The sequence below is a fragment of the Paralichthys olivaceus genome, chromosome 19 (assembly GCF_024713975.1).
Source record: "Paralichthys olivaceus isolate ysfri-2021 chromosome 19, ASM2471397v2, whole genome shotgun sequence".
Classification (NCBI taxonomy): domain Eukaryota; kingdom Metazoa; phylum Chordata; class Actinopteri; order Pleuronectiformes; family Paralichthyidae; genus Paralichthys; species Paralichthys olivaceus.
Window position 1 is genome coordinate 13,024,285 of NC_091111.1, and position 15,821 is coordinate 13,040,105.

At 41.3% G+C, this 15,821-nt stretch overlaps 1 protein-coding gene and 1 long non-coding RNA gene across 13 annotated transcripts in view; both read right to left on the reverse strand.

The window, feature by feature from the left end:
- Positions 1–3,076: 3,076 nt before the first annotated feature.
- Positions 3,077–7,290, reverse strand: LOC138405506 (uncharacterized). The gene is made up of 3 exons (XR_011239271.1): positions 7,143–7,290; positions 6,111–6,187; positions 3,077–3,223 (listed from the first exon to the last, which is right to left on the reverse strand). It is a non-coding gene; the product is annotated as an uncharacterized lncRNA (long non-coding RNA).
- A 2,744-nt stretch (positions 7,291–10,034) lies between these two features.
- utrn (utrophin) overlaps positions 10,035–15,821 on the reverse strand; it is a 164,809-nt gene continuing 159,022 nt past the window's right edge. For 11 of the 12 annotated variants that reach the window (XM_020097588.2, XM_020097587.2, XM_069514538.1 and 8 more), the window contains 4 exons: positions 14,711–14,786; positions 14,326–14,409; positions 12,623–12,648; positions 10,035–11,583 (listed from right to left, as the gene is read on the reverse strand). In XM_020097588.2, coding sequence (XP_019953147.2) covers positions 11,575–11,583; positions 12,623–12,648; positions 14,326–14,409; positions 14,711–14,786 — 195 coding nt within the window. In that variant the 3' untranslated portion in view covers positions 10,035–11,574. The remainder of the gene's footprint in view (positions 11,584–12,622; positions 12,649–14,325; positions 14,410–14,710; positions 14,787–15,821) is intronic. The other variant, XM_069514539.1, reaches the window with a different exon arrangement.

Here is a 15,821-nt window from a genome sequence, read left to right on the forward strand (position 1 = left end):
GCAGAGCTGTGGCTGTATAGTGATTTGCTGCTGTCACTGACTAATGCATTGATGATCCTAACTATCAATATATGAATCAGCATGTCTCCAAATTTCTGTTCTGTCTCACATGCTGTGTCATGATCTTGGTAAAAGGGAAAGTATTTTGGTTTTCTGCGAGGGACTTGCAAAGTAGTGAACTGAGAATGATATTATGTAGGTCATTGAAATAATCAAAAGGAAATACTCGGAAACAGATGGCAACAGTGGAAGGAGGTGAGACACAATACAGATTGCAAGAAAGAACAAATACCTAAATGAAAAATTAAAGATGCAGGTTTGCTTAGAATGTGGATGGAGTTTTAACTCAACTGTCAACAATTTCTTCCAGAAAGTTCCTCTAGAAGAAAGGAAAGGCAAACAAACCAAGTTGCCTACACTCCAACTGAAACTAGAGATTAAGAAAATCTTAAATTACCATCTCCACCAACCAGTGCAGTTATAGTCTCCATACAGTACTTCTTACTTTTCAGACTCACGTAGCCCATGTGTGGTGAGTCCATCTGCAGATGCAGATGCATTGACTTTTCTCTGTATTCAACTGCAACTGCCACTATGACACCTCACAACCTCACCTGACCTTTACGCTCTCTGGCAGAAAGCCTTGAGGGAAAATCATCTCCCATGTGCACGTTTCAGCCCCTCTGAATGCACAGGTACACAATATCACTTCTCATCCAAAGCTCCTGGAAATGCCAATTGAGAAGAAATGATGCATATCTCGTGCAATCCTCACCTGGCAGATTATTGGAACAATTAGTTATTCAGTTATGATCAAAATAAGAAGCAAACAACCATCTGATTCTGAGCTCTCATACTGTATTAGAAAGCAGGGATATGAATGACAAGTGATTCAATATTCATTTATTCACAACAGAACTCATAAAGATGGACTGAATCTGAAGTGGCTGCCACCAGCTGTCAGCTTGATGCGTACTTTTCTCTTTGCTTTGTCTACTTTATTATTTCTGCTTATATATATGGCATTGCTACTTTAGCTCAGCGAGAAGCTTTGAGTCTATCAGTTAAAATAAACAAAAGTGTTGCTTTGAGGTTTTAAATCTCTCTCACAAACACGTGACAAGTCAAATGAGCATATCAAACCTCTCTCATACCAAACTCCAGCTAACATTATTTCCTGACATCTTCTCCTGTGTTTCTCAGGTGGTAGCATATAGTTACCTGCTCTTTTAATTCGGGGTGGGATTTTCTAGGCACCTCACGATTTGATTCGCTAACAAATAACTGATAACCACATGTATTTAGTCTTATATCCTCCTGTCACATGTTGAAACATTTGTGAAAAAGGCCTAATGCTCTTACTGCATCCCCTGTCTATACATCCTGTTCTCCACACTATGACAGCTGAGTTGTGGCTGGCAGTCAGTCTGTGCTGCTTACACAACAGGTGAACCCTCACGGCTCAATCAACTCAAGATAATGGCAATCAAACACTATGACGACAGAACGATACAAATACAAATTATCGCCCCAGCAAACCCTTTATCTCTTGTCTGTTTATATTATCTGCACCATCATCTGTTTTCCACCTTATTTTTTCTCTGCAGCACTTGTGATAAAGCTGCAGCACGTTCAGGCGCTTCATTAACAAACTTGACAACGTGGGTTTACTACAAAGCACCATTAAGAAGACAGGCGTCATTTCAAATACACATCCTCAGGCTGATTTGGAGCGTGTAACTGAACCTGTCTGGCACAGAGGTGTAATCATTGCTGGGTTTGTAGCCAGCAAGTGTGTGTTTAGTTTTTATATACATGAAGAATGTTGTGTAAAGCCAGGGTTTCAACCGCTCTTGTTTGGGGGCATTTTATGAAATTGACAATGATCAAAACACCTGCGAGTACATTTGCATGTCAGGAGTTCAGCCGCATCCAAACAGCAGAAAATCATCTGCATAACAAACAAATTAACATTATGCAAGAGTGATCGCAGCCCCTACAGTTCCAGAAACTATTTGTTGTGATTTCACTGCACCCTCTCAACCTTACATTTTAAAACATGGACCATAGCTCAAGGTGACATTTTCCTTTGCAACAACTCCTCTCAGATTCCACCAATTCTTCTGTATTGTGGATTCTGCATTAAGTATCGGAATCTCATCAACATGCTGGTGTTGTGGCAAACTCCGAGCAACATGACCAAGGGCGCTCTTAAATTATTCACCGTTTCTCGTTCGCAATCTGCAGGATTCTGGCAAAGAGTTGTGGTGGGTCGACATCAACCACAACCTGTCAGCCACAAAGGTGAGATGATTCGCCTCCGGGTGATGATTTGTTGTGGAAGGTTAAAAACAAAACTGGAATATTTGCCTCAGCTTACTAACTCTCACATACTGTACAGGGAAATGTGTAAAGCAAACTGCTATCGACTGGACAAAATGGATTTGGGCACTGTGATTATGAAGTCCTTTTTCTATTTCCCACATATATTTCAGCAAACTTTCTGAAGCCGATACAAAACGCCCATCAAATTTCGTTAGAATCTCATCTGCTGTGTTTACAACTGTGTTCTGATTGGTTCGTACCGGCGTCGCGGCAGCAGGCCTCTAAATACTGTGAGCAGGAATGCCAACGACCTGCCTGAAGCTAATGGTCCATGCTGTAATGAAACTGGGAAGATACTGAATGATTACCTGCACACCTCCCACTGCTCCCATCTCAAACACACCCATTTCACTTTGTCTCACTTCATTAGTCTTTGGCCCTGACCAGGCAACCTGGCTGAGGCTGTTACACACATTTACAAAGTGTGCGATCTTCAATGGTCTTAGAAAGCTTGTTAAAATAATTTTGGCATCAGAGAGAAAGAGAGTTGGAGAAGTTGCACTCCACACAAGTGCATCTGTTCTAGAGTACAGTCTGAAAGTATTCAGACCACTTCACTGTCTTCACACTCGTGCAGTGTCTGTTTGGCCTGTGTTCATGTTGGTTGCAGCTTTCTTTTCTGAAACTGTTAAAGTGACCTGCAGTCATGAAGCTGTGAAGTGTACGATGCAACAAGCTGCACATACCTGTCATTCTTCTCTGCAGAAGCTCTGTCAGGTCAAACAGAGACAGCCTGTGGATGGTCTGGTCTCTCCACTTTAACTGGGCTCAAGTCCGGGCTCTGGCTCACTCAGAGTTTCTCCTGTTTTGTCTTGGCTGTTTTCTTGGGGTCACCATCCTGTTGGAAGATGAACATTCTGCTCAGTCTGAGGTCCTGAACACTGTGGAGCAGATTTTCATTAAGATCATCTGCTACCACCCATGCTTCACCAGTGGTATTAGACAGATGATTAGCAGTTCCCAGCTTCCTCCAGAAATGATGCTTAGAACCAAGGCCAAACAGATCAATGCTGATTTAATAAGACCAGAAAATCTTGTTCCCAGTCTATAGCTCCCTTTTTATACAGAGATCCTGCTTCATTGCAGTTAATAAGATCCCTTGTGTCATGTGTCTGTCCCTGTGGGGAGGCTTCTTTCTTGCCACTCTTCCACAAAGTCCACTAGGAAATGAAATTCAGAATAAAAATTCAGACCCACTCAGGATTTTCCTGACTGGCCTTTTCACCTCTCATGTAGTTGGTTTCCTTCCACTGAGAGATAAAGGGTCTGAACAAGCTTTGATAGAAAACTGTGTCAAAATATAACAAAGGCCAGAGGACGCCCTCTCTGTCTCTGACCTGGAGAGATGGACATTTTGATCTGATAATAGAATTAACGGCAGGACATGAACTCTTTATCGGTAATGTGGTCGTCCAGTTGTGAAAAACAAGATAAGCTGCTGCCGAGCAGAGACTTCTATTTTAATTAACGAACTGGAAAACAAATTCAAAGGAAAGTCATCACTAATTAAACACAATGATCAACTTTCCCTGCACACCCACCCCCTCTTTGAACAGAGCCGTCCAGACTTCTGTCATAAATTGCGAGAAACATTCCAAAGTGACGTCCCAATGATTTTCTTTTTGTTAAAAGTATGTGTCTGAAATTAACATTAATCAGTTTCGACAATTTATTCAGGAGTCCTGTTAATTTTACTCAGCAAATGTTTTTTATGAGTCTCTTGTTTGTACGATACAAAATGGCGGAGTTACAATGTAAAGCAACGTTCGCTGTGGCCACAGTGCCACCTAATGGCCATGGATGGGTATGCCTCTGTAGCCCTCATTTGAACTCTAGGACTGTACTTTAGGGTATTGTTAATTATTAGCATGTTTAAACTCCACAACTAACAGTTCTGGTCCTGTGCCATTGTGAATAATAAAGATCACATATTCATAGAATACGCTCTAACGTGTTGTTTATTTTTGGAATCATTGTTTACTGACCATGTTGAAAAGCCAATATGTTTGATCTTTGAATTTCAAATGGATCCCAACCACACAACATTGAAGATTTCAGTTGATCTGACTCTCGTCAGTTGACAACTGCACCACATCGCTCAGCAGAAGAGGTGGAGTCTCCACCTCATTACTTTGGATTCAGCTCCGACCCTGTGAGAGAAGGTGAAACCTTACTTCAGCCGCCTGTGATGAGAGTTGATGTTGGTTTGTGCTATGAATTATTAATATTAAACTCTGGAGTCCCCCTGTCCTCTAATAATTCTGAATTCTACATTTCATTCAAACTAAATTCAGTTTTTAAATTCAAACGTTAACTTATCACATATCAAGGTCTGAGTCACAGATAAAAGCTAATAACTGTTACTCCAACAACAGCATCATTTTATAATTGGAACTAGCAGGACTTTACAGAAGCTCAAAGACCACAACTAAAAGTGGAGAGGATTCAATGTGTGAACTCCTCTGAACTGAGCATAAGTAAAGTAATGGTCAATTATGTTCATGCAATCAGCGCCTACTTGCTCTAATTTTGGACAGAATACAAATACTGGTAGCCATAAATATGAGATCTCACACTTTTGAACTCTGCGGCAAGTTTAAGTTCATCTCCTGTTTGTTTTTCTTTAAAAGCTCACAAGACAAAATGCTGATATGGGACAAATGCCCAGAAAATTCCCTGAAGCATCTAAAGTGAAAAACCTGAGGTCGATGCCCTGCCAGGAGAAGGTCCGGTGCAATTAGCTGCTTAAAATTAATTGTCAAAGAGAGAGCTAATATGGAGCTAATGCTAACTCACCATGTGCACTCAGCACATTCTTGAGATCTAAAGTGCACCGAGGACAATAAACTTCAGTAGGAAAGTACAGCGCGGGAGCTGTTAAAGCCAAACGCTTCAGGAAGATACGAGTCTGACTGGAGTTTGTGTTAAATTAGGACATTTACATAGACGACTACTGTGTCAGCATCACAGCGATTCAACTGCTGACATGACACAAATAATCAAAGAAAAACTGGCTTTCCTTCTGATCCATTTCAGCTTGTCCCCTCCAGGCTAGCTTGCCTTGTACTTATCCCCTCTTCCCTTTCCCTGACTCCATCTCTCTGGGGTCCAGCCTGCATCCCATATCCCAAAAATGTCCTACAGTGTCCTGCCTCCACCCTCGTCAACATCTGTTCCCCATCCCCGCCTGGTGCCAGGGACAGCTACACGCCAAGTCACCCAGTTCCAGCAGCACCAGCTCTGCTGCTGCCTCCTGCCAAGCCTCCGATCAAAGGGGGCAGCTGTCGAATGGATCTGCATGGAGGCAGCAAGTTTAGCTGTGTGAATAAGAAATGCGGAGAGAAAAAAAATAAACGTTCAATATCACCACTGTCCCATGAGAAAAGTGGTTTGATTGGTTGTGGACAGCTGAAGCCATACGGCCAAAGCCTGGAGGAATCATTGGTGTCTCTCCCCACACCAAAGAGAATAATTAGCAGATCCCAGATGGTGATGCTCAGAGGAGAACAGGGAAAAACAGGACAAGGAAATTAAATAGATTAGATATTATCTGTTCTCCTTTGAGAGGCTTGTGCAGAACAACAATGTTTTCGCACAGTATCTAATTCTCTGGTGGGCAGGTATCGTATATAAGGTGCTACACTGGGAGTACTTTAATTGCAGAGACAAATAAATTACAAAAAAAAAATACACAGCACTTTATTGACATTTGCCATCTATCTCACCTGCTGCCACTGCCCTCGCTGGCTGTGCTGCAGCAACATGTCGGAGAGAAGGGGCTTTTCACAGATGACTCCATTCTCTGTGTGATTGTGTGGGAGAGAAACAGAATGAAGAACATGAGGATGAGTGGATCAATGCATTATGCACAGCTCCACAGTGAAATATGATGTTAACTATTTGAAATATTTAAAGGAATAGAAAAATCAATACGTGGTTGTTAATGTTGATATTGAAAGTGGCTACCGCAAATAGATCAATATATGGAAAAATGATTTAAAAGAACATGATGTGCAGTTCACCCCAAGTCAGAGCAAGAACTTGGAGAGTTGCTGACGTCATCACTTACAAACTAATCCACATTATTTTACTATCAGCTCTCAAAAGCAGCTTCTGTTGTTAACTGGTCAAATGTTACAACACCAGACTTTAAAGCCACTAAAGACATTTATGATTAACATGCAAGTGTTTTAAATTATATATACGTCTTTCACACCTGATCCTTTGTGTAGTTTAAACGCTCAGTTTGTTTTCAGCATCCCTTTACAATCCGATTTCAACACACAGAAGTTCTCACTTACCTTTGCAGGCCTGCAGTTAGCCAGGTCTTGAAGATTCAATAAACTGGTGTTAAAATTCTACAGGAAATGATATTAAATTCATATAGAAGCTGGGCCTCATTGTTTCCAGGGGACCCAAAAAAAGTGATGAACCAGGCTGTGGTTCAATGCTTTGTGAAGTTCCATCACCACTGACGAGTAGCAGACTTCAATGACTTGACAAAACACTGAACTACAGCCAGGTTCATCACTTTTCTGCCTCTCCTGTTAGCTAGTGTTAGCACATGTCAACATGCTCACAGGGGAAAAGCTAACATACCAAAGTTTGGAGAGAAATGCTACCTAGTTAGCTGTTAGCTTATCTTCTATCTTCTTAACCAGCAGACTGCAACACACCTCTATTCATGTCTTGAAAATAAACCGGGCAACACTTTAAACCACTGAAAACCAAAAACATTTCACTCAGCACAGACTCACTTTTCATATTAGCTTCCAGCTGATGGAGCAGAGCAGCACACACACTTCAGCAGGCAGGTTACCAGGAAATGAGTCAGTGACTAATACATTCATATTGAAAAAAGTTCAATTTAGAAACTCTTTGAAATGGAAGAAAACCTTATTTGGAGACTGGTGAGGTGGAAAATAAAATGTCTGGTGTTAATTAAGTCACAAAAACCCTCCTGTACCAACCTGGAGGACATGATTCAAAATGGCGGATGATCCTCCTCAACACCTGGCAGGTGTGAACAGGTAACTGATGCGCGTCTATTCCTGGTCTTACGGTAACAGTCCTTGGAAAAAGGGAGAAACGTTGAAAGTTTAATGAAAGTTATTAAAGAACGACTGATTTGATTTCCACACAAGACTTGAAATGAAATATAATATATATGTTTTTTATGGAAATTAAAGAGAAACCTTTTCATTATGGCTCTCATAATACATACATATGTCAATACAATACATACATTGTCCCAGTTGACAGTCAGTCAGGTACACCTCGCTCAATCTAATGCAGTTTAAATCAATGATCCTGCCTTTCTCAAGGTTATAATTGTCAGCTTTCATTGATTGATTCAGAGGGGTGTTGACTAAGCTGTATAATTATGAACTCAAATGGATTGGACAAAATAGTAGAAACAACTGTCAGTGTAATACAATCCAGTTTCCAAAATTACCATTAATTCAACTGTATTAAAGCTGGGTGTCCCTAATAAACTGACAACAGACTGCCTATCAGTTCCATAGTTGTATGAGGCCCAATGAAATAACCAATATTTGAACTTTAACTTAATGTCATCATTTTTGAGCCAAATGCCACATTCACATGCACAGTCGATGGAAATGTTTGGACATTACCTGGGTGACTCCATCTGCTGAGGCAGAGCGGGAGGAAGACTGGGAGCTCTGAGAGGACCTTGTGCTGGGTTCATGTTGGTAACCGTTATGTCTAATGTGAAGAATAAAGTTTCAGTGTCAAAATCTGAACCTCAGCGACGCTCTGATGAACAGACATGATGACCTCACTGCTCCGTCAGCTCAGGAAGGTCATGTGACACAGTTAAAGCTCCAGAATAGTCACCGAACTGACCTTGAGTTAAGATCGTTTTATATTTTTCCCCTCGCTAAATAGCTAAATGCACTGTAAAGCTTGAAGTCAAATATTTTCCTCTGTGAAATTGTCTCACCCGTTTCCATCCATTGTAATTATGTAAGTAATGACCATCACAGCCCCTGGTGGCTGCTTTGGCAGTGGGCCTTTAGTCCTGCGGCCTGATCAAGTCTGGCAGGATGCTGTTGGTTAATGTTCCCTGAGGTTCAGTTTTCCACATCAACAAAAATCTACCAGCTCCAAGCGTGCGCCGCTCTGCAGCCGAGCCTGACCTTTGACCTCCATTAGGACAGACCAGAGGATTTTTCTAACTCTGTTATCATATCATTAACAAAACATCCATTGTACGAGCAGAGTTTTGTGTTGTGATGCAGAATGCTATTAGCTGCTCAGCACAGCAGGCAGCTCGAGGAGAGGAGCTTCACTGGAGCCTGACAGACTGATGTGCAGAGAGAGCTGCGTCTGAGTGGGATTGAAATGCTTTGGGACTTGTGCAATCTCATTTTGACAAAGTTTCACATGAGCAAGTTAGATTGTTACATTAATTAACCCAAATCCGCCTTTACTTGCAGCCTAATTGTCATATAAATATTAATAACGAAACTATATTTTGCACTGGGATCCAGTTAAGACCACCTCCCCTGTGAGTGCTACTTTGTTACTTCCAATCTTCTTTGCTTTTACAAACAAGCTGATTCCTGCTGTGCATCACAGAACTCGAAGTAATTGGCAGTGAGTGGTAAACTAATTAAAACACCTCAGGGATCCCCGAGGTTGCGAGCACACTGACTGTACATGCAGTGGCCCCAGATTCAATTAGGGAGCACCATCGTTTGGCTACTGTTGCCTTATTGAAGCGTGTTATGAAATGGCTGGAGTCTGGACCAGAGATGATGGGCAGTGCTATTAGGAGAAAAGTGTAAAAGTAGTCTCCTTGAATTACTCTGTGAGTTACTTTGCCACAATACAAGAGGATGGAAATGGATCTGGGGATTGATACATCAGTGATCACGTTCCTACTGAGCTGTAGTGAAGAGGAGAAAGATATGGAAGTGCAGATTCAGTCTACATACTTTTAATTACCACTTCCAGACTCATATGAGGTCACCATGACGTTTGGAGGAAACAGTGACCTTGACCTTGAAGTGCGGAGGCATGAACAAAGAATGGAAGTAAAAACTATATAAACCCTGGAAGAGAAGTTAAAGGAAGGGAACAGGCGATGTTATATTGGTGTGGTCTATTAACTGGAGTCTTAAGAAGACCCACTGGTTGCTATAATGAGCTGATTTTACACTGTGAAGTCACATGTGCTGTCAGATTTGATCTAAAACCTCAAACAGGCGACGCATCCACTCAAGACCGAGGTAAATATCTTTAATCTTTAAGAATAATTAATGCAACGTCACTACGAGTTATGCTGCTTAAATGAAAGCAGGCATTTGATTATGGTTTGAGGGAGAGATGAGTGAAAAGTGAAGAGGATAATTAACTTTCATCGTTCATTTGAGTTTTCAGGTGCAGCTCAGCAAACATGTAATAATGATACAACCTTTCACTGCACGAGGTCTTTTGATAAATAATAATGGTTGGCTCCTGGCTGGCGACGCAGAGGAGTTGGCACTAATGGAGTTTACATTCCTCAAACCAAGGGTGGGTGTATACGCTGCTTCTGAATTCAGGAGGCAAGCAGCTCTGATCAATGTGTGTATGTGTGTGTGTGTGTACGAGTAAAAAAATAACAGCTGAGAGGGAAAACATACTTGTTATAAAAATTTTATTTAGAATAAAACAACATAGCCATATTACATGTAGTGTGGTCAATCTATTTTACATACCTCAGGAGAAACGACACAGTTCTGCCATGGTAGGGTTCATCATGATTGTAATCATCATTAAAACTACCACCACCATCATCATCATCAACATCATCATCATCATCATCGGTCTACAGCCAGAGGAGGTTATAGTAGTGTTGTTCAGTCTCACAAGTTTTACAGGATAGCATATAGCACAACAACACGTCGCAGTGAGGGACCAGTGCTAGAAGGCCAGTGGCAAAACCAACAACAGGTAGAGTGATACTCGTGGTCGCGGGCGGCTTCGCTTCAGCAGGCCACAGACTCATTGTGATACAGTAAGAACTTCTTTTTAAACTTGGTACCTCCTCGTTGCAGTGTACACAGATACAGTGAGCTAAAAGCTTAGGATGCTAAACCAGGTTGTTCATGTTCTGTAAATGATCACGACTGTTTTAAAACAACGAACCACAGAAACAAAACTGTGTCTATGAGTCTGAGGTAGCAAGGCAATCATGGCTTTCCTCTGATTTCTCAACATATATCTTTATTTAAAAAAAAACAACTATTCTACATAATGACGACGGGCCTCGGAACGAACCCAGATTCAGAACAACTTTCGATTTAAATCTAAATTTTCCAAAAGGTCTCTCTTTGTACACAGTCCCACTTTAATTCCTTAACTGTCATCTCGTCTTCCGCACATGGAACGGACAAACTGTATAGGCACAGAAGGGGTCAACTTTACATTAACAAATCGCAGTCAACACAAAGTCTGTCGGCATATCAACGCTTTAAAGGGGAACTCGATATCAAGCATGCTACGAGATAGATCTTTAAAATAAAGCAGACACTTGTGACGGCATTAAAAATCATCCTTTCAGACACTGAATATTAATATTCAGTGTCTGTGTGTGCTCCCAAATATGGAATCAAATCTGTGGCTAATAGCGACTCGGGGCTGGAGGGTTCGAAAGCAGTGGAATGACATAAAAACATGTAACAGTTTGATTCCCAGTGAAGGCAAAACTTAACAAGAACAAAACACAAACCCCAAACCACCCTCTGAAAAACAAAAAGCAGGTTTTACTATACAAAGCCCTGTGCCATATACTCTTCTGTTTATCGAAACAAATCACTGACAAATGTCGAACCAAATTCAGGTACAATCTACAGTTCATAAAATGTACAATTTGCATAGTACAAGACAAGGTGGTAAAAGTAGTTAAGTTGTCCGGTCCTGTGCGTCTTTGGGATCAGGGTCTGGTGGGGGGGGGGTTGTTTTGTTTGGGAATGTTCCTGTCTCCTCCAGCACTCACTACACACACACACACACACACACACACACACACACACACACACACACACACACACACACACACACACACTCACACTCTCACTCTCACTCACACTCTCACGCACACTCTCACGCACACTCTCACGCACACTCTCACGCACACACTCGTGCGCATTCACAAACGCACGTCATCCTGTGTGGTCCTCACATCACCTGCAAAACAGACAAAGACAAAATCATCATATTGGATCAAAATAAAGTTACACAACAAGTCTCCTGGATTAAGTGGCATCTAGTGGTACAGTTTTATATTGCAACAAACGTCATCACGTCAACCTCCTCTTCCTCAGACTGTAGATTAAGATGGACGACGTGTCTCTACTTCCTCCTATTGTACAAAAATTAAGCTAAAATATACTGATGCATGCGCTCCACCAATCGGCGAGTGAGTCTCAGCTGTCAATCATGACAAGCTTCGAATATCTAATTTAAACAGAACTTACTAGAAACATGAACACCCATTGTGACAAAAACCTAAAATGATGAGAAAATATTTGGAAAAAAATGTATTTGTGTGTATGTACTTTTACTTTTTAGTTTGGCCCATATCCCATCCATTAACATGGATGAGGCAGGATTTATACCCTTTACTTATATACTTATACCCATCTTTACATACAGGGGATAACCTAAAAGGCTCATTCTAAAGTAATGGAAATACACAGATTCTTGGTTTGAGGTGATTTAAAAGTAACAAAAAGATAATAATAAATATTTTTTTGCATGTCTGCAGATAAATCCTTCTAAATCCTACACACACTGAAGTACAACAGTCTGTCTGGGTTCAGGAAGATCCACGGAACATCAAGTGCAAAAGGTGAATCTGCCTCGTTTATCTGAAAGACGTCACAGTCTGTTAACATCAAGAGTTCAAACTCAGTAATGGATTCTGAGAGGTGGTGAATAGGCGTCAGTTCCTCACGTCTGTTACAGTCCGTTAGGAGCTTGGTGTGAATGAGGCAGAAAACATAGCTGTCTTCTTGGAAATGGAAATGCGTTTAAACCTATTCAGCCATGCCTTAACTTGCTCTGACTCAGATTAAGCTCAGAGGTGTGAAATACTGGAAGCGGTAAACTGGAGCATAATGGTCACCGAGGGAGAAAGAGGTGAAAATCACAAGGGAAAATATGTAGTTATTGACTCCTGGGACTGATTTACTTGACTGGATTATGCAGAAGAGCTTGGTCTCACCTGTGGTCTTGAGGGGAGACTTGAGGCTGTGGGAGATGAAACAAAGAGACAATAGAGCAGTTAAACAATTGAACCTAGTTCATCTCTGTATTCATCAGTCAACACAAAATTATCAGCCTGTGGGTCCCCTCTACGTACTCATGCACACAATCGGGCCTGTGCTGCTCGGTCGCTGCCGTGCCCCCGAGCTGTGCAATAACCAAACGCTTGTTAAAAATGGATTTCTAACTAAAGCCCTCATAGGAGTTTTAATTTAAAAAAAACAAAACCCAATGCAATTTAAAGGCCTGCGTCACTTTTCTGAATCATTTTATTTATTTTACTTAACTTCCCCAGAGGTGGAAATTCTATCAAACTCTGTTATAAAGAGTAATGAGGGTCTGAGGTTTTTCCTGATCGCATGAAAACTAAATTGAAATAAAAATGAATAATAGAAAAACCTCAGGGCTCTATTGAAAATCTGTAATTGAGAAAATGTTTTATCAAAAACTCAAAGTGACAATGCAGAGAAGCCTGAACACAGCACACAGGTTTGTAAAGAGCAGCCTGTATATCACTGTTTACCAGAGCTTTTCAATTCATGAAAAGTGCCAAAGTGCCATTTATTTATACATATCACACACACGCACACACACACACACACACACACACACCATCTACAAACAAAGCTGAATGACAGTGTGAAGCAGAGCAGGCGAGTGTGTGAGACCGGGAAGGACGAGACAGAGAAGAGAGAGGGATTGACACAAGTTGTGCAGAAGTGAAGGAGACAATCAGAAGACGGAGGATGAGTCTAGTTGAAATGTAAATGATGTTGATTGCATCGTTGACGTTCCACCGTTTCTTCCTTTCGTCTGTTTTTATTTCATCTATCGCCGCCACATCATTCTTATCAGGGCCTGAAACTACTGACAAGGATAAACAAAATAGACAACTGATGACCTGAATTCATTTAAATACAAAAGGAATAAAACAAACATCTGTAAAATGATCTATGTAGATGAGAAATGGAATGTGAAGTTTTTATTTGATGTGTGATGGTGTGTGCTCAAACTGGGGACTCAAGATTGTCTTGTAATAAGAAAATGCATATTTCACAATCTCACACATCTACAAATCCCAGTTTGTTATTCTATCAATCATAATATGTTAGTTTTAAAACCTTAAACATTCATTTTGTCTGAAAAAGTTATTTATTTGATCAATTACAGTCGTGAATTGACAGAAAATGTATAGGCGGTTTCTTTGATTACTGATTCATCAGCTTAGTAACATCTCAAGCAAAAATACAAAACCTTTTCTAGTTCCTGTTTTTAAAGTGAAGATTTTCTGCTCATCTCTGTCATATTAGAACGTGAACTAAATATCTTTGGGTTTCCAGACTCTTGCCTTAAATCTGCACAGTGGTTGTTGATCTAAACAATCATTGCAGCCTTTAAATCCTTTTAACGGAAATAAAGTCTACAGAGACTAAATGATTTCTTATATTACTGTTTAAAGAGGGTACGAACTTGCCTAAATCACACATCTTATGCGCCACTTGTGAATTTTCCTTGTGAGGGATGAGTTATTAACAGTTAAACGGAGCGGCGTGCACTATTTTTCTGCTGACAAGCGACCTTGTGGCGAAACACAAATCTGCCCTCAGAGGCCGGGGAGACACGCTGGAGGAGAGGAGGAGGAGGAGGAGTGGGGAAACTTACGACTGCATGCAGGGAAGGAGTTGTTAATCTGCTCCATTACATCTGCCAGGTCAGAGCTGCTGTTGTGGGACTCCAGCAGCTCATCTGAACACACACACACACACACACACACACACACACACACACACACACACACACACACACACACACACACACACACACACACACACACACACACACACACACACACACACACACACACACACACACACACACAGGGTTAGGGTTACAGGGCTTTGAAGTTACCACTGAAAGTCTTGGATAAGGTGCCACAGTGAGTGTCTGATCTGCTTAATGCTTTAAAAGCCTGAATTCAAAGCACATTGCTTCTTATGTCAAGATCAATGATGAGTGTTTGTGTTGCTCTGAGGTTTCAGTGTCTCACCTGAGTTCTCAGTCAGGGGCCCTCTGTCTTGTCCAGTGGGAGAGGACACTCCGTTTACCCTTGCGTCCACCTCCGGCTGAGAGACAGAGACAGAAAAAGAGAACTTCATCAGTTAAACATAATTATACCGCTTGGCTTCCGCTCGACAACTTCGAACTCAGCCGTGCGTCACTGTGGCAGGCGGAGACGGGGAAATACCAGGGGGCGCAACGACGAGGCTGTCATGTCTACAACAACATTTCTAATAAACATGTCTCTGGCCAGTCCCAAGCTGAGGTTCACCTGCTACAGCATGAATCACACTCAAACAACCATTTTCATAGATTTATAGAGTTCTGGAGAAAACGCTGAGGTATTTCCCTGAGTGCAGCAATGGAAAGGACAAAAACAGGACTGATAACTTGAAAAATAAAAATAAATATCATGGATCCTGGCTTAAGAGAACAAATATTCTTATGTCCATAATAAAATATGAAAGACATATATTTGGCTTTCTATCCGCAGGTTTCTGCACAAATCCCGTAGCTGAGGCTTTTATTTGCAGCTGAGGCTGATCTGTGCAGCGACCACAGAGTGAATCCAGACGACCTTCAATTGTCTGAACAATAATATTAATAATCAGGTTTTTTCAAGGGGTCAGATTGTATCACTGTTCATTTGGTTCCACTGTTTTCCCTGTGACGTCCCTGCAGCCTCAGACTGACCTCGGCTCAGACTTAAAAATAAACAGATTCAAGTCACTGATAAGAAAGTTCTGATTAAACCGGGAATTCGTCAAAACAAAACAAAAAAGACAGAAAAAGCACAGTTACTCCAAAAAAAACATAATAAAACACTATTTTAAAACAATCAATTTAACAAGAGGGGTTTTTTTTGTGGCTCAAACATTGAGGATGGCAGATCGATGTTTGAAAACACGCTCTGCTGCTCTGATGCACAGAGGCAAACACTCCACTGACATTTACAGCAGAATCCCAGGTTCCCTCTTCCCTTCAGCTTTTCGACTGCAAGAAACCAAATCAATGACGTCGCCCCCCCCCGCCTCGCATCAACCCTGTTATCCTCCTCCTCCTTCATCTCCTGGTGCCCGCCAGCGCCAGTAAAGGCTAAC